Below are 25,133 nucleotides of genomic sequence, written 5' to 3' on the forward strand. Positions count from 1 at the left end.
CCTGTCTCCTCCCCCCCCCCTCGATTCCCCCCCCTTGCCTTCTCCCCCCTCCGAAGCGAGGCCCGAGTGGCTTGCCGCTCGGCCTTGCTGCTTGCCGCTCGGCCTCGCTGCTTGCCTCTCGGCCTCGCTGCTTGCTGCTCGGCCTCGCTGCTCTCTCCCCCCTGAGCGGCGGCGGCAGCGAGGGAGGTCGCAGAGTGTTCCCTACGCACGCGCAGGGGACGCTCTGTGACTTTTGGGGGGATTTAAGTATCCCCCCGAAGTTTTTTAAAGTTTTAAGATTTTTGTGCACACCTGGGGACTGCCCCACGTGTGCACAAAACTCTCCCTCCCCTCCAGGTCCCCCCGGTGCGCGGATTTAGGTATCCGCACACCAGGGGGCGACTTCAGAATTAGATATATAGATAGACTATCTGCTGATGTACATAGAGACCGACTATTGTCTTGCTTATTGTGCTCCACTTGGTTCTAATGACAATCCAGCACGCATATCTATGGGTATAATATGGACCTTACACAAGATAAGATATTGAGACGAAATTAATAATTTCAGGGGTTGGGTGTGTGTGTGTAGGGGTGTGTGTGTGAGGGATTATCAGAATGTGGGCACCTGAAATACTGTGCAGTAGAGATCCATGATGCTTGTCATCTGCTGCAGCGTTATCTAAACTTCCTGGTTTGATTGTCTATTTTGGACCAGGGTAGGGCCTGCAGAGCTGCGAAGGGTACCTGGTGCATTCAGTGTACATTAGTTTGAACAATACATCAGAATGAAATTATAAAATATTTCTATTTAAATGTATGCTTTTTTTCTATCTCTCCTCTACTCCTTCTGTTTTTACAGTCGGCAAGATTCACGGCCTCCTACTCCTAAAAGTGATTCTGAATTAGTCAGTAAGCCATTGGAAAGAGGTATTCAGAAAAATAACCCTCAGATGCATTGGGACTGGGGAGAACTACCTCAAGCCACAAAGGTATAGCAAAGGAAAAAGAAATCCAATTATCTCCAAATGGTTAGGATAAAATATCTTTAATTTTTTTGCCTCAGTTTTAAGGGTGGTTAGGTGACAGAGAGTTGTTAAGTTCCTAGTTGGATCCTTAATGATTTTAAGTTCTGTATATTTCCTCACTGGGGTAAATAGTGGCTCCCCAGGAGGTTTTAGATCAGTCCAATTGTGTGGGAGAAGGCCTAACACCTTGCACAGTTCCAATTCAAAATGGAGCCTACTGTACCGTATAACTGAATGAGATGAAAAAAAACACATTCTGAGTAGTCTGGAACTTGCAGTGTCTCATCTGATTCAGCCCTCAGTGGGCTAGTTTTAATGTGTGAAATGTTCCTAATTGACTTGAGTAGCAAGCATATCATGAAAAACTGCTTCTCACCAATCATTATTTCTTTTTTCTTTTCCTTCAGGGAATCTTTTTTTTTTTAACTGGCATCTTTTCTTTTTCTTCTGTAGTCCGCTGTTCTTCTCAAACCCAAAGAACCCAGCCCAGTGAATGTGAATCTTTCTGAAAACACCCACTTTCGAGTGATTCAGAGCAACGCTGCAGAGGAATTTAGTAGCTTGTCTCCCTTACTTGGAGAGACCGATGCTGTTACTCTGGATGACACGGAGTTGCGGGCAACAGTAGCTGAGATAAATGAGCCAGATATAGATGCTTTAGGGGCAGCTGCACCTCCACTCCCTGACAATGAAGAAAAAAAGCAGGCTGCAACTTGCTCTACGCAGCCATTGAGCAAAACGGATTCTCCCTCTAGAAAAAAAGGTACAGAGGTTACTTTGTTCTCTGCAGCTCTTGCGAGTTAAGCTGTTTGTCTTTTTGTCTTCATGTAATGAAGATTAACTAATTGGACTGTTTCCAGAGATCCTGAAGAAATCAGTTTTTCTTGTGTGTAAACAATTGTGGAACGGGGGTCCCATTTTCAGAGAGAGGCCTTTCACTGAGGAACAAGGAGGCAGAAATGTCTTTAATTAGCCTGATCCAAAATTGCAAAGTTAAGGGAGTCGAGCTAAATGAAAGGGATTGCTGGGGGGAAGCTGCCCTGCCTGGGCTTTGTCATATATTGCCAAAGTGGCCAACTGGACAGGCAGTTGCAACTAGGGAAAACACAAAACTGCCTCAGAAATTTCACAAGCAAAATATCTGTAGTTTCTCTTGTCATTTTTCTGAATGTTTTGTCCAAGCAGGACTCTCCACAGTATCCTCAGATTGTGCTCTGGGTGATATTTGATGGCCTTCAAGATAGGCAACACACATTTCCCTGTGAGAAATGTCTCTAGTCTTATCAAAATCCTTCACTACCTTCAAAACCGTTCAGCTGTTTTGTCTGTATTGACTTTCAATTTATCTTGAGGTAAAATTAATCAGGAATATAGAAATGACCTGTGATAGTATTGTGTGACTCAGCAGCTTAAGTTGAAGGCTGTGGTAATAGATTTGCGTATGTGCATGCGATCACACACACACACACAGCATCTGTCCCTCCCAGTAGATGCTGGATAGTTCTGAGGTAAAAGGGTAGTTGGTCTGAGGCTGTGGTCACACACACTAAATAATCCCGTTTCAATCCACTTTCAGATGGATTTTACTGTGGGAACTGGCAAAATCCAGTTGGCAAGTGCACTGAAAGTAGATTGAAAGTGGAATATTTAGTGTGTGTGACTACAGCCTGAATCTCAAAAGGGAAGTGAAGACGCTTCACAGAATCATGTCTGCAGACCTCTTCCAGGAACTTGCAGATTTTCACATCACAGGCATCTATCATTTTGTTTTGGTTTATGTGGTCATGTGCTGACCCCATTTGTTGAATAACTACCTCTGAAAAATGAAAGTTCATTTGTTCACACCCTTCAAAGGATACAGCAGTTTTCTCTTTTATATTCCGTTCTCTTTTGCTCCACGCAAAAAGTTATGTGAAAGAAATTGTAACTGTCATGAAATTGATGGGAGTTTCTTATGAGTTTTTAGTTCCTCTTGTCCCCAAACAGCAACCTTCTGATAATTATGTAGCTCTGTGATACAGAAAGCAAAGGGGGGATCAGTTTCCTTTACTGAAGGCTTTAATGTAAAAATAACTACCGGTAATCAGCCTGTTTTGAGCAAGAAGGCTCTCCAGCAGGGAACCAATGGATGGGGCCTGATGGATCAGCCCATAGCTCTGAAAAATTATCCCTTTACTGTGACACTGAACATCTTATAATTAATTATCAGAAAACGAAGGTTCTGGCTTTCAGGAAAAAACTCTAAGAATAGACAATGGGAACTTCAGGGGCACAAGCTGGAACAAGTCTCCAGCTTCAAATATCTGAGCGTAGTATTGCAAGCTTCTGGCACCAATATAGTTCATCTTTGTTGTTGTTTAGTTGCACAGTCAAGTCCGACTCTTCGCGACCCCATGGACCACATCACACCAGGCCCTCCTGTCTTCCGTCATACTCCGGAGTTTGCTTAATATATAGTTCATAGTATTTATTTATGTATTTATTAAATTTCTACCCTGCCCTCCCAGCCAAGGCTGGCTCAGGGTAGCTTACATAAAATCAGATCATAGTAGTTGTGCCATTGATGCAGGAGAGAAAAAAGCAAATTGGTCTCATGGGGGGGGCACCATGTTCCAGCCACTCTTAGATTGTTTAAAGCTAAGTCACTGGCCCAGCTGACTTATGGAACATTCCTGGGGCCACCATCTTCCTCCTGTACCCCAGTAGAGAGAGTCCAGTCTAAATCCCTCAAAGCATTATTACAAGTACCTAAGTGTGTGTCAAACATTTGGGTCAGACTGGAAACAGGAATGCTTCCGGTAGAGGCTAGAATTCGTATCCTCTCAGTTTTTAAATGGGTAACCGGAAAAATAAATCCCAGGGGTCTGTTCCCTTTAATCCTTCAGGACCAATTTCAGTCCAATTGGCATAGAGCGGTCTTCAGTTCCATCCAGAAATTAAGCTTTTCTCCCCAAGCCCTTCTGGATCTCGGTATAGACTGGGCAAAAATAACTTACTAAGCAGAGAGTGACTGACACTGAAAGACAATTGGATATTCTCAGTTCTCCTGGCTATTTATCTCCAGCAAATACCAGATATATAGTTGCTCCTGCAGCCTATTTACATTTTCTCGAATCCAGTAACTCTAGAAGGGCGTTCACTTTAGCCAGAAGTATGTCCTTGCCATCTGCAGTATTGGAAGGGAGGTTTAAAGGGACCCCTTACTCACTGAGGTTCTGCTCCTGTCCCCTCCATGAAATAGATTCTCTAGAACAGGGGTGTCAAACATGCGGCCTGGGAGCCGGATCAGGCCCCCGGAGGTCTTCTGTCAGGCCCGCAGTGGAACTGGCTGTCTTCTGCTTCTTCTTCTGGTTCTGCTGCTGCTGCATCATTGTAGGTTTGCGGCTTACAGATACACACCTGAACAGCATACTCAAGATTGCAACAGCACAGGCAATTTGGTGTAATAAATCAGAGCAAGAGGTGTCAGTTATCAGACACTGTTAAATAAACAAAATATTGCAAGAGTGCTAATGTTTTAAGCATGTTTTAAGTAAAAAAACCCACCTTTGTGTTTGTGTCCTTTATCAAGTTTATATCTCTGCCACCTGGCATTACATTTTATGACACACATGGCCTGGCCCAACAAATAAATGAGACATAAATGTCAGATCCGGTGCTTATTACAAATGAGTTTGACACCCCTGCTCTAGAACATACATTTTTCAACTGCGTATACCATAGGGTGATCCGTATGGAGACTATTAGTCTGCTGTTAGAAAGGTTTACTGGCAGATCAAACAAAATTAAACTATTACCGCCTGTCTAACAGGAACCATCAGACAACAAGACAGGTGGCTAGATTTTGTGCCCAGGTTTACAAGGAACGTAAAATGCATGGCAATTAGATTTTCTAATCTTTTCTCTAAATCTAAATTACACGCAAGTTTTATGGCTGTCTTATTTTATCTCTATGTTACAGTCACAGATTTTTAAATTTAAGGATGCCACTGTTGGTTTTATCCCACATTTCTTATTCAAATGTTTTTATGTGAAATGATTGAGTGAGCTGGTTGTTGACTGTTAAACAATACATTTGATTGATTGATCAGCCCATACAATCTCCAGCTCCCCAGCTGTGCTGTTGGCATGAAGTTCACATGTTACTACACTGGATTTCCTTTTATGGGAGTATTTCACATTTTTAAGTAAAACGTGTCACTGGATAGGAGCAGAACTTGCCTCGATCAGCATTCTGTTTTTAAAGGCTACAGGCCAAGTCCCTTAGGAAAGCTTACAAGTCAGGCAGCACATGAAGCTGCCTAGTACTGAATTATAATATCAAGGCCAGTATTGTCTATAGGCTTCCCAAGTCCCCCCGGGGGGTGGGGAAACCCCCGCCCCAGAGGCCCGTTCCCCGCTGCCGCCGGATTGGGCCCCGGGGGGAACTCCTCCCCGAAGGAAAACTCTATGGTTTTCCCTCGTATGGCCATGGCCCCACCCCCAGCGTGCCTGGCATTGTCACGTCACTTCCGGGTGACGTGCATGCGGCGCGCGCAACAGACAGCAGCTGGGAGCCCCCCGCTTCCGGCGAAAATCGACTTGCCAACCTTAATTGTCTACTCTGACTGGCTGTTTCTCTCCAGGGCCTCAAGTAGAAGTCTTTCACATCTCCCTACTCCCCGATCTTCCCCTTTTTAAAAAAAACCTGGAGATGCTGGGGATTGATCCTGGGAATTTATTACTGAGCCATGGCCCCACCCCTCAGTGTTGAGAACCATTCCCTGTTAGACCCCGGCATCAAGAAATATAACGGTACTATATCCTAGCTGTTGCCCCGATGGCTCAGGCTAGCCAGATCTTGTCAGATCTTGGAGCTAAGCAGGGATGGCCCTGACTAGGATTTGGATGGGAGACCTCCAAGGACTACCAGGCCATGGCCAGCTGCCTCTGAATGTCTCTTGCCTTGAAGACCCTACGGGGGTCGCCATAAGTCAGCTGTGGCTTGATGGCCCTTTCCTCCTCCACCATTCTTAGCTGTTAAGACCCGTAGCCATTGATTGACTTCCATGCTTTGCCTTACATTTTGTTTGAAACTAAATTATTTGTGCCTTCCTGGGCTAGTGGCCCTTCCGGCATTGCCCTCTTGCTAGACCCTGTTGTGGCATGAAAGGAGAGAGCGAGTGCGCATTTACTCCAGCATGACGGTCCTTGTTGGAGATCTGGATTCATAGGTGATACTGAGAAGGAGACACTCGCCACTTGCCTGAGTGTGCACGCTTCAGCAGAAACAGAGGCTAGCAGAGAAGCACTGGCTTCCTGTGAAAGAAATGACTCTGTGTGGATAAATTGCTTCCTGTTAATATTTGTTCTGTGTTTCACAGATAAGCGTAGCCGACATCTTGGTGCAGATGGAGTCTATTTAGATGACCTCACAGGCATGGATCCGGAGGTTGCGGCGCTGTATTTTCCTAAAAAGTAGGCATTGTATCAATTAGCTGTTATAATTTATGTTCTTGGTCCCACAGGCGTCAATAAACATGTATGCCAGAAGGCAGCTTCCTAAAGGTGAACAATTTTATTTTGAAGATTTTTTAATTGTTGTGCTGTTTTCCCTTGAAAGCAGGGGACCTGAGTCGACAGATAATGCTGGCACTATGGCGTTTTTTTGGGGGGTGGGGGTGGGATGGAGTTGTGGGGTTATGGATGTGACTCTCCTGATTTAGCAGAGTTACTCATTTACTCCCATAGAGAAAAATGGGAAGGTGCAAATCCTGTGATAGTAGCTCTGCTGAGACCCAGGCAGTCCCGCCATTGTTTGCCCCCTGGGTTGCCATTTACTGGATCACTAAATTTATATTAATAACCTATGCAATGACTGTGCGCAGAAGTGAAGTTGTTGCAAGTTGCAGCAGAACCATAGGATTGCAACCAAAAATATCCATGCACTTGTGGAAAGAACTCTTTCATGAGTGGAAGAGCACCTTTAGAACCAGCCCCTATGAACACATGAAACTGCCTTCTACTGAGTCAGACCATTTGTCTGTCATGGCCAATATTGTCTACTCTGATTGGCAGCTGCTCGCCAGAGCCTCAGGCCTTTCAGTCCACCTACTACCCTGATCCTTTTAACTGTGGAAACCAGGGATTGAATCTGGGCCCTTCTGTATACAAATCAAATGCTCTACTGCTGAGCCATAGACCCTCTCATATGTGGCTATTAAATTATCTGTTAACCTGGCATCCTATTCTTGCTTCTGTTTCTACTCTGCAAATTTAAAGAAGATTATGACTTCTGGGAGAAATTTTAAAATGTAGCTTTTTAAAAGAGTTTTTTTGAATGGAAACAGTACTTACGGTTGTATTTCATGCCTATGGTTGTTCTGAGCTTAGCATGTAGGGCTGCCAAGTGGGGGCAGGGAAACCCCCGCTTTGGAGGTCCGATTTCCGCCGCTGCGGAATCGGGCCCCGGGGGAACTCCGCCCCCCTCCGGTGACGCAGCCACGTCGCTCACGTTGGGGGCGTGGCCCAGATCATCGGAGGGAAAACTCTATGGTTTTCCCTCCAACGATCTGGGCCACGCCCTCAACGTGAGCGACATAGCACGTCACTTCCTGTGATGTGCTGGCGGCGCACGCACGCACCGCCAAGAAGCTCCCGGAGCCCAGCGAGGCTCCCCCGCTAGGCAAGGTAAGAAGACTTGGCAACCCTATTAGCATGTAAGGAGGTATCTTACGCTGGATCTGGTCAGTTGTTTTCTAGTCTCATACTTTCAGCATTGAGTAGCAGTGAAGCTCAGGCTTTGCTTTTCAGACACAAGCCTTTCCCAGCCCTAATGTAGGACTGGATGCAAAGAACCTCTTCCAAAGTGGATGGGCATATTAGCTGATCCCCCATTCTTACTATAGACCGCCACCCCATGGCGTCCTGGAGGGTCCTCTGACTTCCTGGAGCTGAAAGCCAGGATTCTTGGAGTGAAATCCTAAACAGAGTTACAGTCTTGTTAAATCAGTTGAAGTCAGTTGGCTTAGAAGGGAGTAAATCTGCATAGGATTTCCCTGTTAGGATTCTAATCAGACTGGATGAACCACAAAGATCGACCACAGAGATACGTTCAGAAGCTGTTTGTGGCCAAGTTCTCATAAAAGGGAATGCTAAAGACACCAGGGTAAACCAGTTTGGTGTAGTGGTTAAGTGTGCGGACTCTAATCTGGGAGAACTGGGTTTGATTCCCCACTCCTCCACTTGCACCTGCTGATGTGACCTTGGGTCAGTCACAAGCTCCGGGACAGCTGTCCTTGAAAAAGAGCAGTTTGTGTCAGAGTTCTCTCAGCCCCACCCACCTCACAGGGTGTCTGTTGTGGGGAGGGGAAGGGAAAGGAGTGTGTAAGCCGCTCTGGACTCCCAAGTGAAGGGCGGGGTATAAATCCAATCTCTTCTTCTTCTTCTCTAAACCTAGAAGTAAATCCGTCAGAGAACACAACTCATCTTACGTGCACAAGTAAATAAGCAACCCAACCTGTCTGGAAGGGAGCAAGGAGCAGGGCTTGAGAGGCAGATCTTAACCGGTGGGCTGGATAGTTATGGGCGGAGACGTTCCTTCATGTACCCTGGCAGAAAGCCATTTCAGTGCCTTAAGGTTAAGAACCAGCACTCTGAATTGTGCCCGGAAACGGGTAACTGATGCAGATCTTTCAGCACAGGAGTGATACAAGCCCTGTAGCCAACCGTCCCATGATAGTAGCCTGGCCGCTGCATTTTTGGACAAGTTGAAATTTCCTGAACCATTTTCAAAGGCAGCCCCACGTAGAGCGCATTACGGTAATCTAACTGGGATGTAATCAGAGCATTGATCACTTTGTCTAGATCACATTTTTTGAGGAATGGCCATAGCTGGCAAACCAGCTGGTGCTGATAAAAGGCACTACATGCCATGTAAGTGACCTGAGCCTCCGGCTGCAGGCAAAGATCCAGTTGCATCCTCAAGCTATGAACCCCCTCCTTCAGGGGGAGTACAGCCTCCTTCAGGACAGGCTAACTGCAGTCACCCAGCCGCTTTTCCATTGACCAACAACACCTCAGTCTTGTCTGGAGTGAGTTTCAGTTTATTGGCCCTCGTCTATCCCATTCCCAGGTACCTATTCAGGACTTCCACAGACCCAGCTGGCTTAGCTGTTGTGAAGAAACAGAGCTGGGCATCACTGCATATTGGTTGCACCTCATTCCCAGTCCCTGGACGCCCTCTAGGGTTGCCAAGTGAATTTTACTCACCGGCGGGGGAGCCTTGCCGCGCTCCGGGAGCTGTCCCTCGTCGTGCCCACGCGTGCCGCCAGCACATCACCAGAAGTGACGCGCGACATTGATCACTGTGATCGATGTGGTTGCGTCACCTCTGGTGACGCAGCCACGCTGCGCTTCAGGGGGCGGAGTCCCCCCCAGGGCCCGATTCCGCGGCGGCAGAAATCGGGCCTCCAAAGCAGGGGTTTACCCGCCACCCGCCCCCACTTGGCAGCCCTAATGACCTCTTCGAGTGGTTTCATGTAGATGTTAAATAGCACAGGGGATAATATGGAACCCTGCGGGACCCCATAGCATAAATAACGTGGGGCTGAGCAGCCTTCACCAGCATCGCTTTCTGGAATTGTTTGGTCAAGTAAGAGTGGAAGCGCAGTGCCCCCTACTCCCGTGATATCAAAAGCTGCTGAGAGGTCTAGGAGAATTAGCAGGGATCAACTCATTAATTACAGGTGATCAGGAGTGACCTGGTAGTTTAGTTTGTAAATTGACAAAAGCCGTGAGTGGTGTGAATCAGACAGTAGTGGAAGCATCTCATAATTATCTTCTCCTCAGTGGTGAAAACACTGCCCACTCCAAGAACGCAAGCGAAATTGCACCTCGCTCAGCAAACCAGTCCCCTCAATCAGTCGGAAGTTCAGGAGTAGATAGTGGAGTGGAGAGCACCTCCGACGGGATCCGGGACTTGCCGTCCATTGCCATTTCACTCTGTGGGGGTCTTAGCGACAACAAAGAAATTTCTAAAGGTATGCCATTTACATTTGTATTGCAATGATCCTTGTCTAGAAAACTGCATACTGACCTCTTGTGGCTGTTTTGTGGTATGGCATCAGGGGGAAGCTCACAATGTTGCGAGCATAAAGTAAGGTTCAATCAGGGGTCAGCAACTTTTTATAATTAAAGAGCCAAACTGCATAAAAATTCAGAGTAAGAAATAAACAAGGAGCCAGTCCAAGAAAGCTCATCTGTATCACTGAAAGTATATATAATTTAACATTATTGCTGAGTGACCGGTTGGTTGCGAGTCCTTTATTAGGAAGTGACAAGGTCGTGGTCTAGCAAGACGTAATACGCATGATATTCGTCTGATATACACAGGAGTGCCTGGCACAATCATTGTAGTGCACTGGCATAAGTCTAGGCATGGTTCGCACTGGTATTACTAGCAGCTGCTCATCTCTATTCTCTCCCTTTCTGTAACAAATCTCTAAAAGAGAATCAGAGGTGGTTTGCCGTGGCCTTCCTCTGCAGACTCTTCCTTGGTGGTCTCCCTTCCAAGTACTGACCCTGCGTAGCTTCTGAGATCTGATGAGATTGGGCTATACCATGCCACCTTCCTCCCTCTCTGTTATACCTTAATTTAAATATGTCAGTTTTTGTTTTAAAAGAACCATCTTTGGCTCTGCAGCCATAGGTTGCAGACTCTTGGGAATAAACGATGAATTAAGAACACTATATTTCCCCCTTCAGAATTGAAAAAGTTTGATGTTGCTTACAGTCAGTATTTGTACTGCCTTTAAAAATAGCTTTTTTGCTTTTTAGATAAGAGGCAGTTGGTAGATTGTTTTATTGGGTGCCTATTTTCTGTGGCTGCAGAAAGCACGTATAGGTTGCATGTCTTTAGAAAGAATCACCAAACAATTGCAAAATTAGTGGCTGGGTTGCTGGTAGTGGGTTTGTGACGTTGCAAGCAGCAGCCAGTCAGTGCTATGCGCATCTGGTTTTTGCCCCAAAGAGATGTAACTAGCTTCCTCTGAATTCAGCCCTGGTCAGGAAATTGCACATTTGTACACTATGGAGTAAGCATGTTTCCCCATGGTTTAAACAAACACCGCGTGTCTATACGTGCACTTACTTTCTGAGAAGATTCAGTTTTGACCAACTTTTGCTGGTCTGTGTTTTGTTGACATTCATGATTGTGGAAGTCTCTGTGCTCAATCTGTCCACACTCACTCAGTTAACTGAGGGAGTTAGAAGCCAGAAGGTGTCCTGATGTCTTTATGCAATAATCATCTCCACCTTGAGAAAAATCAGAGTGTTCTCCAGCTGGCAGAAACCTGAAACTGGTTGTTACGCTCACATAGATGGTGAAACTTCAAAATTAAAGACTTGAACTAAAGAACCAGTTTCTAGAGATAGCTTGTAGGAAAGTTCCATATCTCCTCTGGACTGAGTCCACAAGGCAGGCCTGTACAACTTGGTGTCCCTCCTCCAAAATGCACATAGCTCTCCAGCTATAGTTAGTAGCCCTCCGTGGGTGCCCTCAGTCTCTCCTCTTAGCTGTCTGTCTGGAACGTTCAAAACAAGATAGTCAGACAACTAAAGAGATGCAGTGCTTGGCTTCAGAGAGTCATTTTGCTTGGAATGGTGATGGTGTGTAGGTTCCTATGAGTTACGCGAGCCTGCCGTAAAGTCTGCATTACTTTTACGTGATTTTTTCCCCATAGTTCACCGTCCCATGCTATTCCTGAAGTGAAGGAATGGCATGTCTCTGCCATCTCCCTCAGCATTATCTTGGCCCATCCAGTAGGTTCACATCTGTCTTCGTTTTATGTGTCTTCCAAACAGAAATGTTTTTAGCCCAAGAAGTGTCCTATCAGCAGTTTGTGGACAATCCAGCTATCATCGATGACCCCAACCTTGTGGTGAAGATTGGAACCAAGTAAGTACTTCTCCATATAAAGAAATGTAGGTATTTTGCTGAAAACCGCAATTGGGTGAACTTGATGCTGGCTCAGAGGCCATTGCTGTAGTGGCAGTTGTCGCAAACCCCCTCTGCCAGGCTTGACCTTGGCATTACCACTAAGACCCAGCCTTCGGTTTTGACTAAATGCCATTGCTTTTAACCTACTGGCCAGACTAAATGCCACTGAAGTAAACCTGCTGGCTGGATTAACATTTATAGCTATGTCTTCAGGTGTTTTTGTGGGTTTTGTGGATTTTAATAATGGCTTATCCTCGCTGGCCAGACTAAATGCCACCGAAGTAAACCTGCTGGCCAGAGTAACATTTATAGCTACGTCTTTTTTTGTGTGGTTTTTGTGGATTTTAATAATGGCTTATCCTCTGTTCTGATATCCTAGATACTACAACTGGACGACAGCAGCTCCCCTACTGTTGGCAATGCAGGCATTCCAGAAGCCTTTGCCAAAGGTGAGATTGACCATGCAAGCCATTTAAGAAAGTTATTTTACAAACAAACAAACAAACAAACAAACCCTGCCAAGGGTAGCAGCTGTATGCTTGATAGTGATGGTGTACTGTGAGTGGGTTTTTCCACATTTTCTCCCCATTGGTTCTGGACCCATAATGCTTTGGTTTATCCCCTGATTTCCACACGTTTTTGCGTCTTTAGTTTTCACATTATTGGGTTTTTTTGTTTCCCCATTTTTTTACTGGTTCTTTCGAGAGCACTTTTACCCTGAACTTTTTCTGGAAGCTGATTTTGAGTCCACTTTTTCCTCATGTGTAATGTTTCTGTTGGTTTTCCTTGTCCCACCCACTTCCAGCCCACCGGTCAATGATTGGACTGCCGTGGTCAAACCACTCCTTCTCCTTCCTCCCACCGTGAAGATGAGCGATTTCTTTTTCTTTTTTTAAACAAGGTGCTAAAATGTTGCTATATCACTGGAGTGCCATCACAATAGGCTGAGTAGGTTCTCTGAACTCCCAGCTTTCATTAAAAAAGTAAGTCTCTAGTCCCTACCCTTGCAGAGATATAAGAAAGGCATATGTGAGGGGGAGAGTCTAGAGCAGTGTTCCCTCTAAGCTGAGTTAGTGTGAGATAGCTCACAGTTTTTTTAGCCTCCAGCTCACACATTTTTGCCTTAGCTCAGGAAGGATGGCTCCAGAGTGAAGGCATGTGCAGAAGTCCCTGCCACACGAGGGGGGAAATGCACGGGCAAAGTGCGGCTTTTGAAAGCCGCACCAAAATAGGCACGTGGCGGCGGGATCACACAGATCCCGTGAGCCGCTGCGTACTTGCTCCCCGGCACTTGCTCCCCGGCACGATCAGATGCTGGGGAGACTGGGGAGAAAGCCACGAAACAGAGAGGGAGGCTGCCGAACTGCGCATGTGTGAGCATGCGCAGTTTGGCCAGGAGCCTTGGATGCACCGGCAGAAGGACGCGCTGGCGATCCCACGGCCGCGCTTGCCGCGGCCTTTCTGGTAAGTCCACCTCTAGGTGTGGTTCTTTTTTGCAGCGGGTTTTTGGCCTGAAGGGCTGGATTGGGGATGGGTGCGTGCCGCTTCCCAGATGTTGCGGTGAGATCGCGCCCGTTTGCTGCGCCCCCGATCCGTCCCTCTCCCGGCCCAAACCCTTACGTGTGACTGGGGTTGCAGTAGCCAAATCGCGTGCTCACAACTTTAATACCAGTAGCTCACAAAGTTTAACTTTTGCTCACAAGACTCCACAGCTTAGAGGGAGGATTGGTCTAGAGCCTTACTTTTTTTTTTTTTAATAAAGAAAGCTGGGAATTCAGAGAATCTGATTAAACTATCATTATGACACTACTGACACCAGCACCCTCTCTTGAAAATCCTCTTTATTGAAGGCATGTGCAGAAGAATATAAACTTACCTCCGCAATTGTAAAACTGCACAGGGAGGGCAGATGTGCAGAGGAGCCATGCCCAAACTGATTCCAGTTCTGCCACCTTGTTTCCTTCATGAATAGACCATACAGTCCTAAGGAGAGTGACACCCTTCCCAGTTCATTGAAGTTAATAATGGATTTAGTGGAGTGTAATTTGGTTTAGGATTCCACGGTAAATCCCCATGAGCGTTGATGAGCTACAAATTAGCATTTTCTCGACTTTGCCCACAGAGGAACCGGCTTGCTTTTGGACAGCAAACCTTTAGGATTGTGCAGTCTGTCTTAAAAATGTATCCTGGTCAGTCCATTTAGCACCTATCCTACAGCAGCTGCACTGGCTCCCAATTGGTTTCTGGTGCCAATTCAAAGTGTTGGTACTTACCTTTAAAGCCCTAAACAGCTTGGGACCTTCATACCATCGGGACTGCCTCTCCCAGCGTGATCCTCCCTGTTTCTCCAATCTTCACCTCGGCATTTATTGAAGGTCCCTAGTCCACGAACTTTCTGCCTTGTGTCAATAAGGGCGAGGGCTTGCTCAGTAGTGGCCCCTGTCCTGTGGACCCAGCTGCTCAAAGAGGTGTGTGCCTTGCAGGACCTCCCTTGGTCCCTGGTATTCCTCAGCTGTGTCTTCACCATCCACACATCCTACCCTGCTTGAGAGTGGACAGATTTTAAATTGCTTTCTGTTTTAAGGATTATTTATTGTATTTTTGTATTGTTTTTTATTGGGTGTATTCTGTTAGCCACCCCGAGTCCCATTCAGGGGAGAGGGAGTGGGATATAAATTTGATAAATAAATCTCTAAATGGCAGGCAGCACTGATTCATATGTATTTGAGGTGTGTTTGAGTACTCATTACCACTGTGTACTGGTGTTTGTTTTTATTGGGACATCTATGATTAGGAGTAGGGATGGGCACGAACCAGCTCACGAGTCTAAATTTGTGATGAACTGGGCCCGATTCATGGTTCGCAAACCGAGGTTCATACCATCCCACTGCCATGACCCTCCCATGTAGCTTTAGGAGGTTTGTGCAGTTCGTGTCGGCGGACATACGGGCACCGGTGGTGGGGCTTGGAGAAGGCATTTAAAGAGACCACGCTGGCAACTTTTGAGTTCACTTGTGAGTCACACCATGACTTACAAAAGTCATTTAAAGGGAACCCTTTAAATTACTTTTGCAAGCTTGGAATGCATTCACGTGTGGCACAGCTTGCAGAAGCTTTTGCAAGCTGCGTAGCGCTCGAGTGACATCCAAGCGGTGATCTCACCCTGAAATGGTGACCCAAAAACTGCTCCGCAGCATGAACCACAGACCGGTTCATGAAACGGGAAGGTTTGCGCCCATCCCTGATTAGGAGTATTCATTGTCAAATTTGTTATAGGAATAAATTTACTCTTTCCTCAAGAATGTTTAATGAGCATTCGAATGTCATTCTAGCTTTTGGTTCAGTTACACCATTTAACCTCTTTCCTTGGCTGAGTGGCCTGAGAGACACTAAATCATCCTGCAAAGTTTCATTATTATTTAGCAAGGAGAGCCTGCCTCCTTGCCCATCTTTCCACCCTACTGACAAATCGCTTATGATTTTTACTAAGTAGCCGTGGAGTAGCGACTTCTGTCTCCCCACCTTTCCTAAACATTATACTAATGCCTTGTTATGCTTTCTTTTTTCCCTTTTTTCCCCTTTTGGTTTGTTCCCATTTTTTTCTTTTCTTTTCTTTTTCTTTTCCAATCCCCTAAGTATTCTTGCTTGAGTTTCTTTAGTGCAGTTCTGGATACCATTAGGTTTTGCTTTGATAAGATATGTGGTCAGCAGACAGTACGTTTCCTTTGACTCTCTTTGCCTGAGTTTCAATTGTATGTGTGTTTTTTTTCCTTTCGTTTTGCTCCATTTGCATGAGTGGGAGTGCTTTTTGGTTCAGTTCCATTATTTATGTTACCATCCATTTATCACAGGCCACTGTGGATTCTATAATGAGGGATAAGATGCCCAAAAAAGGTGGAAGATGGTGGTTTTCATGGAGAGGGAGGAATAGCTCTATCAAGGAGGTAAGTTTGGAAAACTAGATGCCGCTGCGTTTTTCTTCCAAAAGTAGAAACCGTCCATAATTTAAAAACAAATTACTGCTTCTGTTATGAGACAATCCAAATTAGATGGAAAGAAAAGCTGAATTCTCCTGCCTGTATAAATTATGCAAACGTGCCTTTTTTGCATAATTAGCACAGCAGTGCAGACTTGTGCATACATTTGCTGCTTCTGCTTATCATGGGAGAGTCAGCTGTGCAAGCCACTGAAGACCTGTCGACAAATTCAAGAAACCCTTATTTGTACACCTTTTGGATTTTGACTTTACTGCATACTTTCAAGTATGCCCTTGCAAGCTGTGCTGGCCCGAAACTTGCTTTATTGTATAATGAAAGCTGAGAATCCCTGTATATTGAACTCTGCATCCAGTGCGACATTTCTGAGTCTGCAGTCTTGCCAAATCATGACAGGCACACAGCCCTACGTATATTTTCTCAAGATGGTTTGATGGCCACTGTTTGAAAACAAGAGTCCACCTAGCCTAGCATTCTGTGACCAGCAGTGGTCAGTCTGTCACTCTGGAAAGTTAGCAAGCGATGTAGGATGGTGCTGGCTGTCTCCTCTTTAGCTTCCAAAGGCAAAGTGCCACTGAACTGAACATGGATAAGTGTCCTATGTAATAACCTATCCACCTTTAATGATATAGAGGAGAGTTGTTTCATTGGCCACTAACGGTAACAGCTCCACGCCGAAGCAGTGTGTTGCAGTGTCAGCTGGGCAGTACACAGTACCAGTTGCTCAGCAATAAGACTGATCTTTGCCGTTGGCGCTTGCCAGTGCTTTGCAAGTAGAAGGAGCTAGTTGCAGTTTCCCCGCTTTATCTTTGTCCTAGGAGAATTCCATCATAACCTCACATATCACTATCAAAATCTATTCCATTTCTTCCTCACTAGGAAACACAGCCAGTTCCAGGTCAGAGTGGGAAAGAAGCTGCGGACATTGCAGACAGGTATTTATTTACCCAGTGCATCAGGGATCCTTAACACTGTCCTCGTCGTAATCCTGCAATGTAAGAGAAGAATGTCTCTTTATTTTCATAGCTGAGTATTTGTGAGTAACTGATGTGTCCTCTTGCCTGCCAACAGGCATTTGAGGGTGGCACATGATAAAAGAAGAAGAAAAACACAATAAACAAAAACTGTGGCTGCAATTTTGTGTTCATGAGTGTCTGAAAGAGTGCATATGAGTGAGTGTAAGGAATGATGACTTAAAGCTGGTCTACACATTCAGAATAATCATGTGACACTGGACCTCTGTTTCGACTGTGCCTCTTCAGTTTGCTGGATGGTTACATGGTTGAATAGGAAACATCAGAGAAAGGACTGAGTTAGGACGTCTGTCCCTGACATGAGTGGTTGTTTTTTTTTTTGGGGGGGGCTGTCTGTTTGGGAAAGGGGGCACTGAAATCCAGCATTTCACAATGATTCTACATGTTTAGGTCAGCTTTAAGTGTATGTATTTATGTGTACAATTGGACAGCATGCAAAGATGATTCTTTAAACATACAACCGGACTCAAAGGTCATCCGGTTTAACCAGCTCAGCAACTCCTACCATGGTTTTGGAATTTGCAGAGTAGGGGCTGCAAATTCATCCTCTTTTCAGGGCAGTTCTACTCTGTGATATAAGATTGCTGCACAGTAAACAGTTTTAAGGATTAGACCTTGATGTTGTTATGGCCCAGTGGAGTTATTCTTACCATCTGAACACGCACCACTTGAAAATAATGGTGTTTGTGCTTGGAAGCACAGCAGTATTGGTTATTGCTGCTTAGGAAGTTTGAAATCTCTTAACAGACCTGAAAGTAAGAATATTAAGCATTCCCTGTTAACTGAAGTAAGAAATATGTCCTGAGATTTTTTTTTGTCTTTTGCTGAAAATTATTATTGTAAATGGAATATTGTGATGGGGGTATGGCTAGATTAATACAGTGTAAAAGGAGGAGATTTTAAATGATATTGCCAATGAAGAAATGTTTCCCATGGAAAGATATTCCCCTTCCCTCTTGTCATATTCTGTAGTATTTCCTAAAAAAAGAACTGAACAATCCACAAATGGGTTCATACATCTAATCTACTAGGGATTGTGAATGTAAACTGTATAGCAAAACAACAAGGTTTGAGCCCAGTGGCACCTTCAAGACCAACAAAGTTTTATTCAAGGTATAACCTTTCATGTGCACACACACGTCTTCAGACACGCTGAAATGGAAGTTGCCAGTCCATACACAGAGGTAGAGGGTGAGCAGCAAATTAGCATACAACATAATGAAGATGTTTAACAGATGCAAGGACCACACAGGAATAACAAGATTGGTTTATATGGTCACCATTTATCTGGGTTTAATTCCAGAGGGGAAAACGTTGTGGAGGAAATAAATATATCGAAATCTGAGACTGATGGGCAGATGTGCCCTTCTTAATTGTGGAATGCTGAGAGTAATTAACTGAGACCCTACCATGGCACTCCATCTGTCTCCTCTCAAGCATGGAGGCAACCTTATATAGCAAAACAAACACACTGTTTTATTTACTTCATCTGTACCCTGTCTGTTCCCCCAGTGGGGCCCCAAATCATCTTATGTTGTTCTCCATTTTATCCTCACAACCATGTGAGGCAGGTTAGGCTGAGAGTGTGTGACAGGGCCAAGGTCACCGAGCAAGCAGAGCTAAGAGTCGAACCTGAGTCTCCTAGATCCTGGTTCAAAACTCTAACCACTACATTGCACCGATGTTCATATAACAAAAAGAAAAGGAAACGTATCCTACAATTTCAAAATCTTGAGAAATGCTTTCTCAGATTTCAGAAAGAAAACTGTGAAACCTGTATACCTTCATGCACATCCAGTTTCAGTGCTTTAAAACAAATGAAAGGAGAGCTATATAGTTTAACAAAGTCATAGATTTGATTTAGCCAAGAAGCCAATTTGGGTGTATTCCCAAGTGGCCATCTTGGGAGAAGACCAACAGTTGCCATCCTGTGGTGTTGGAGGATGTGACTGAAAGTCAGTTGCTTTTGCAATGGGTGCCAAATCCTTGTAAAGGTCAAAACTGCAGGTTGACTATTTTGAATGTCTCTCTGTCAGCCTGAGGATGTGACAGAGGTTTAATTGCAACTGCGGTGGTGATAACATCCTTCTTGTAGTGATAGATGTGGGCTGTGCAGCAATCAGTGAGATCAGCGTAACCTGTATGCTCCATGTCCATGTTCAGCCTATGGAAACTTACTGGAGTTACTCTCTATAAAAGAGCTAAATGGTCATGAGAAATTCAGTGTAGTTTGAAAATATACTAGCCCCATCATGAGTTGTGTTGCTATGTGAGTAGATAACCAAGCTATCTAACGTTGACTGGGGATCAGCATAACAGACATTGAAAACCAGCAAAACCAGGGATGCTCTAGGCTAATCCTGTATTGAGCAGAGGGTTGGACTAGATGGCCTGTATGGCCCCTTCCAACAATGTGATTCTATGATTCTATGAAAATGGCCATTTGCATGATAGAAAGGATGTCTGGAGGTAGGGCATGTATACTGCATAAGGTGGTATACTGCAAGGTGGAAGGTTGTATTCACATTGACACCATCATGAGCAACATTTAGGAAGGATTAAAAACAACAAAACCCCTGAAAACCATAGTTTAAAATAAAGTTACGGGGAATCCTCCAGGTCAGCTCTGGAAAGTGGTTTGATATATATCTAAGCCCTCAGAATGTGTGCTGACAGAACAACCCGTTTCAGCTATACTGGTGCTGAAATGTTGCATTTGCAAAAGTATTTTGTCAAGTAAGCAGGTTGTAGCGCTGAGCTGTTAAGAGCCCTCGTTGGCACTAACAAATGTTTGTGCCAAAAGTCAGGTTTCTCCTTTGACCAGATTCAAACGTTTGTCAAATTCACATTTAAATGAGTATTGTGTACAGCAGCTAAGTTAGCAGCATTGTAACTGAACTGGTCAATTAACTAAATTGACTTTAGAGAACTCAGAAAACTGTAACTCTGTTTAGGATTGTGCTAGTTTAAGAACAGTTCCAGGGGGAAAATAACTGATGACTTGGAGAGGTGTACTCTAGTAGTATTTCCTAATTGTTTATAACCTTATTGCATTGGACACGTTTTTAAAAAAACACAATTCACCCAAGATTGAACATCTTCCATAGTTACGTATGCATTTTCACAGGAGTTGTGGCATTATGGTATAGCACTATTTCTGTTTTTACATGAAGATTGTAATCAGTGTATTCCAAAGCCAAAGATCTAGAAAAATGAGGTTATGAATAATCAAAAAGCACAGTTCAAACAATAACAACAATGAACCTGTTTTCCTTACAGAGGCTGTGCTTAAATCCAGCCATGCATTCTTTTGTTCTGGCCTAATAGATTTCAGAGGTGACTACATTCGCTAATGATATTGTCTTATGTATGTGTGTGTCTGTGCCACTGCAGAATCAAAGATGAGTCGTCCTCAAGTGATGAAGAACTCAGAGCTGCAAAGCAATCCATTGGATCATTATCCCCAAGCTCGGGTCACCTCTCACTGTTGCCTGCAGTAGGTTACAAAAAGACCCTTCGACTCACTTCAGAACAGCTTGTGAGTTATTTTCATAACCTCGGTCCTCAGGAGACAATAATTTGGTCTTCTGAACCAAATTATAGACCTCCACTGTCGTGTTATAAGGAGCCATGCATTGTACATGTCGCCTGGTATTTTCTGCCTTGACGGCAAGTAGTGTTCCAGGGTCACAAGTAGAAGTTATAGCCATAGGTCTAGTTTCTCCACTTTTACACTCAGATCTATACAGTCTTGTTTTTCCAATGAACCAGTTTTGTTTGTTTATTTGGATAGCTTTACCCTGGTTTTCAGAGGAGCTGTGGTGGCTCAAGAGGTTAAGACGCTGAACTGCAGGCTGTGGAAGGTCGGTAGTTCAGCAGTTCGAGCCCCGAGTGTGCCGCATGACAGAGTGAGTTCCCGTCTCTAGTTCCAGCTCCTGCCAACCTAGCAGTTCAAAAGCAAGAAATTGCAAGTAGATCAATAGGTACCACTTCAGTGGGAAGGTAACAGCGTTCTGTGCACCTTGGTGTTTAGTCATGCCGGCCACATGGCCACGGAAATGTCTTCGGACAGCGCTGGCTCTTCGGCTTTGAAATGGAGATGAGGACCGCAACCCTAGAGTCGGATTCGACTGGCTTTCGAGCAAGGGAACCTTTACCTTTACCTTACCCTGCTTTTCACCCCAGTAGGGACTCCAGGTAGCTTACAAAATCCCTCCTATGTTTTATGTTTACAACAACCACCCAGTGAAATAGCCTGAGAGAGTATTACTGGCATAAGGCCACCTGTCGAGGTTCCATGAACGAGTGACGATTTGAAACTGGATTGCCCATATCTGAGTCTGACACCGTAACCACTGCAGCACCCTGGCTCTTAGATATTAGGGCTATCTTAATCACACATCAGCTAGACTTCCTTGTTTGTAGAGACCTGCCTCTCTAATGTCACTTCCTTAAGTTGACAATGTCTAATATAATGATGTCTTTGTTCAGGGGAGAGGAAATTAGCATGATTTGCAATCATCAGTGGAGATTATGAAATGTGGGTGGCATTCATGACTGAAAAGTTGTTTTCTGTTTCTTAAAGAAAGATGCCTGCTTTAAGGCAATAAATCAATAAACGTGGAATTTATTTATTGATGTGAAGTCGCTCAGTGAATATAAGCATTCATTGGTTGCAAAGGGCAAAGGAGTCTTTGTGCATGTTGCCTTGTGCTGAGAAGCAATTGTGTGATATTGGAGCACAAAGGTTAAAAACACAGGAAAGTGTATTTATTTTAAGGCGTCTGTCAATACACTGTCAGGGGATAGTCAATAATAAGTTTCTGTTGTTGAGGTGAGTTGCTTTATTTTTTCTGCTGACTTGTACATTCCAGACCATTGATTATAAAGTAGAGTTCCTTATTACTTTCATTGGGTTATACATCAACTAAGAAGGGGGGAGGGGGTAAGGTGACCTTCAGGTCAAATGCTGCTTTCTTTGTTCAGATGGCAGAGAGAGGATAGACATGTGTGAGTAAAGCAATTTACTGTGTGCCCTTTAAGGATTCAGCTTTAACATTATTCTGAACTGTCTGGTTTGTCCCAGTTGTAGCTTTGAACTCTGGGTTTGTTTTATGTTTGACAGAAAAGTCTAAACCTTAAGAATGGTCCCAATGATGTGATTTTTAGCGTCACAACACAATATCAGGGAACATGTCGCTGTGAAGGCACCATCTACTTATGGAACTGGGACGACAAGATCATTATTTCTGACATTGATGGTACAATCACTAGGTAAGACACAGTTGTCTTCAGGGAACTATGTTTTTGCTGATGAAGCCCACAGAGTTGAAGTGTGCAAAATGGTGAAAGGCACACACTATCGGAAGGACTTATTGCCAGGCTCGTAGCTACAGTGGGGCAACTCGGTATTATTAATTAATACGTTGCCATGAGTATAGGTTTCCTGTAGAAGAATAAAAAGAGGGGAAGAAAAACCTTAACCCAAAAGGATGAATTAAGAACCTAAAAGGTTAAACGAATCCAAATTAAAGGGCCCAGTATTTAAATAAATGAATACAAGTATACATCTTATACAAACATACAAGTATTTATTACAAGATATTTAAAAAACAATTCACAGGCCCTAATATAGTCTCAATACATTTAAATCATGCAGTACTCTCAAACAAAGACCTTATGTGACCCTGATCAAACGTGTTTCGGCCTCATGGCCTTCTTCAGTGGTCAAGCATAGCAATTACACAGGGGCTCCAGACATTGGAGAAATATTACAATAATTAATCAATATAGGACTAAGGTAGAATTGCTTTTTAGTCAATATCCATGCCTTTAGGCAGAGATACGCTTAGGAGGCCTCATTTAAAATCACCGTCTACCAAAGTCAGGTACACGTGTTCTGAATGGTAGTTCAGTTGTGTACTATCCTAATCTTGGTCCAAGGAAATCAGTCCAGAGTGCAGTATGGAACCAGTGTGGTGTAGTAATGTATAGTGTGGATACTGATTAAAACACAGTTCCAACTTGATGGAGAGGGAGAAAATTTTCTGTCAACTCTCTCCACCCATGCGTAATTTTATAAACCTCTGTCATGTCCCCCCTAAGTCATCTCTTTTCTAAACTGAAGAGTCCCAGTCTCTTTAGACTTCCCTCATAGGGAAGGTGTTCCAACCCCCTAATCATTTTGGTCACCCTCCTTTGTACTTTTCCAGATCTCAATGTCTTTTTAAAGATACGGTGACCAGAACTGTACACAGTATTTCAGAGGGGGCCGCAGCATAGATCTATACAGGGGCATTATAATATCGTCTGTTTTATTTTCAATCCCTTTCCTAGTAGTCCCTAACGCAGAGTTTGCCTTTTTCACTGCTGCGGCACACTGGGTTGACACTTTCATTGAGCTATCCACCTCGACCCCAAGATCTTTTTCCCTTTCAGTCTCAGCAATTGCTTAGCTTGTGCCCCCCCCCCCCCCGAGGTTCTAGTATCATGAGACAGGGTATACTTTGGAGTATTATGGGGAAGGGCCTGCTCCCATCATGTTATACTTGTACCATACAAAAGCTGTTCCCTCAGGAAAGGATGGCACCAAGTCCCTCCATGCATTCTTGTACATCTTGAATTGCAGAAGTCATAGAGGGTGGTCACAGTACAGGCTGCACACTGTTGTAAGCAGTGTTCCTTCTAAGCTGAGTTAGTGTGAGCTAGCTCACAGTTTTTTAGCCTCCGGCTCACAGTTTTTTGTCTTCGCTTAGGAAGGAGGGCTCCAGAGCAAACTAATTCATGCAGCAGCCAAATTGCTCACTCACAACTTTAATGCCAGGAGCTCACCAAGTAGAATTTTTGCTCACAGGACTCCACAGCTTAGAGGGCGCCTTGGTTGTAAGGCCAGATAACTATTCCCAGGAACTCCATAGCACAGAAAGCCCTTATTTTTCTCTTCTGCATCCTCTGATTCAGTGAGTGTGTTTTTATTGTTTAAAGTCTTGTGCTTTTTCATCGTGTTACTATGTTTTTGAATTGTTATGTGCCACACTGAGTACAGGTTTCCTGTAGAATAACTATAGGATCAAGCTTGCAGATCTAACACTATGTAAAGTAAAGAGAACTTTTAGAAAGGGAACGGGAAGACAGTGGGTGGGACTTTGATGGTAAAAGAAAAGCACATAAAATATTAGCTGCTGTAGATTTTCCGGGTTATATGGCCGTGGTCTTGGCATTGTAGGTCCACTGCCAAGACCACGGCCATACAACCCGGAAAATCTACAGCAGCTAATGAACTCTGGCCGTGAAAGCCTTTGACAACACACATGAAATATTGTTTGGTGTATTATGACTTGCTGGTTTAATTCTTACGATCCCCATTTGTTTTTTTGCTGTGGTCTGTTTTTCAGGTCGGATACTTTAGGCCATATTTTGCCCACGCTTGGCAAAGACTGGACGCATCAAGGCATTGCCAAATTGTACCATAAAGTCAGCCAGTGAGTACATTAGTAAATTCGTTGCGAACATTCAAACCATCCTGCTTGCTCTGACTGCAAGGGCCAGTGCACAGCACTGTGTTTTTTCTTTTCTTTCCGTTAATTATTTTTATTGGTTTTATCCATCACAACACTGTTTGACATCGGCATCAGTGCCTCAAACCAGGCTAAGAATATTTAGAATGTTTTTTGAGAGATGTAATGCAGGAGCTTGTTTTGTTTTTAAATTCAGCTGTAGACACTTGCAGGAGGGACCAAGTGGGTTCCACAGGCAATTACTCCGTTGAATGGTGCCCAGATGTTGACAGGGAGCCCACCGTCTCTTCCCCTTCCCCTACTAGCAGCTGTTTCAGTTTCTCAGCTGAAACATGCAGTCTCTCATAGTGGCAAATATATACATATATATCCATTGACCATTTAATAACAACTTAAAATCTGGTGCCTAAGGCAACTGTGTCACCCTGCCTAATGACAGGCCAGGCCCCGTTTCCTGTGCTAACATCACATGCACAATTATGCATGAATGGCTGCACTGTGCACCTGTACATCCATCCATGGATGGAAACCCTTCCTTTATACTCCACTTTCCCCTACCCCAATGGGGACACAAAGCGACTTATAAAATCATTTGTCACTAT

The 25,133-nt window shown here is 44.3% G+C and overlaps 1 protein-coding gene across 4 annotated transcripts in view; it reads left to right on the plus strand.

The window, feature by feature from the left end:
• LPIN1 (lipin 1) overlaps positions 1-25,133 on the plus strand; it is a 148,943-nt gene that overhangs the window by 112,880 nt on the left and 10,930 nt on the right. For all 4 annotated transcript variants that reach the window (XM_015406339.1, XM_015406340.1, XM_015406341.1 and 1 more), the window contains 11 exons: positions 842-971; positions 1,461-1,770; positions 6,371-6,464; positions 9,837-10,027; positions 11,850-11,943; positions 12,365-12,434; positions 15,837-15,929; positions 16,860-16,915; positions 20,408-20,552; positions 22,140-22,288; positions 24,409-24,495. In XM_015406339.1, the coding sequence (XP_015261825.1) occupies positions 842-971; positions 1,461-1,770; positions 6,371-6,464; positions 9,837-10,027; positions 11,850-11,943; positions 12,365-12,434; positions 15,837-15,929; positions 16,860-16,915; positions 20,408-20,552; positions 22,140-22,288; positions 24,409-24,495 (1,419 nt within the window). The remainder of the gene's footprint in view (positions 1-841; positions 972-1,460; positions 1,771-6,370; positions 6,465-9,836; positions 10,028-11,849; positions 11,944-12,364; positions 12,435-15,836; positions 15,930-16,859; positions 16,916-20,407; positions 20,553-22,139; positions 22,289-24,408; positions 24,496-25,133) is intronic.

Source organism: Gekko japonicus, unplaced genomic scaffold, assembly GCF_001447785.1.
Source record: "Gekko japonicus isolate JY-2015 unplaced genomic scaffold, Gekko_japonicus_V1.1 scaffold2214, whole genome shotgun sequence".
NCBI classification, from domain to species: domain Eukaryota; kingdom Metazoa; phylum Chordata; class Lepidosauria; order Squamata; family Gekkonidae; genus Gekko; species Gekko japonicus.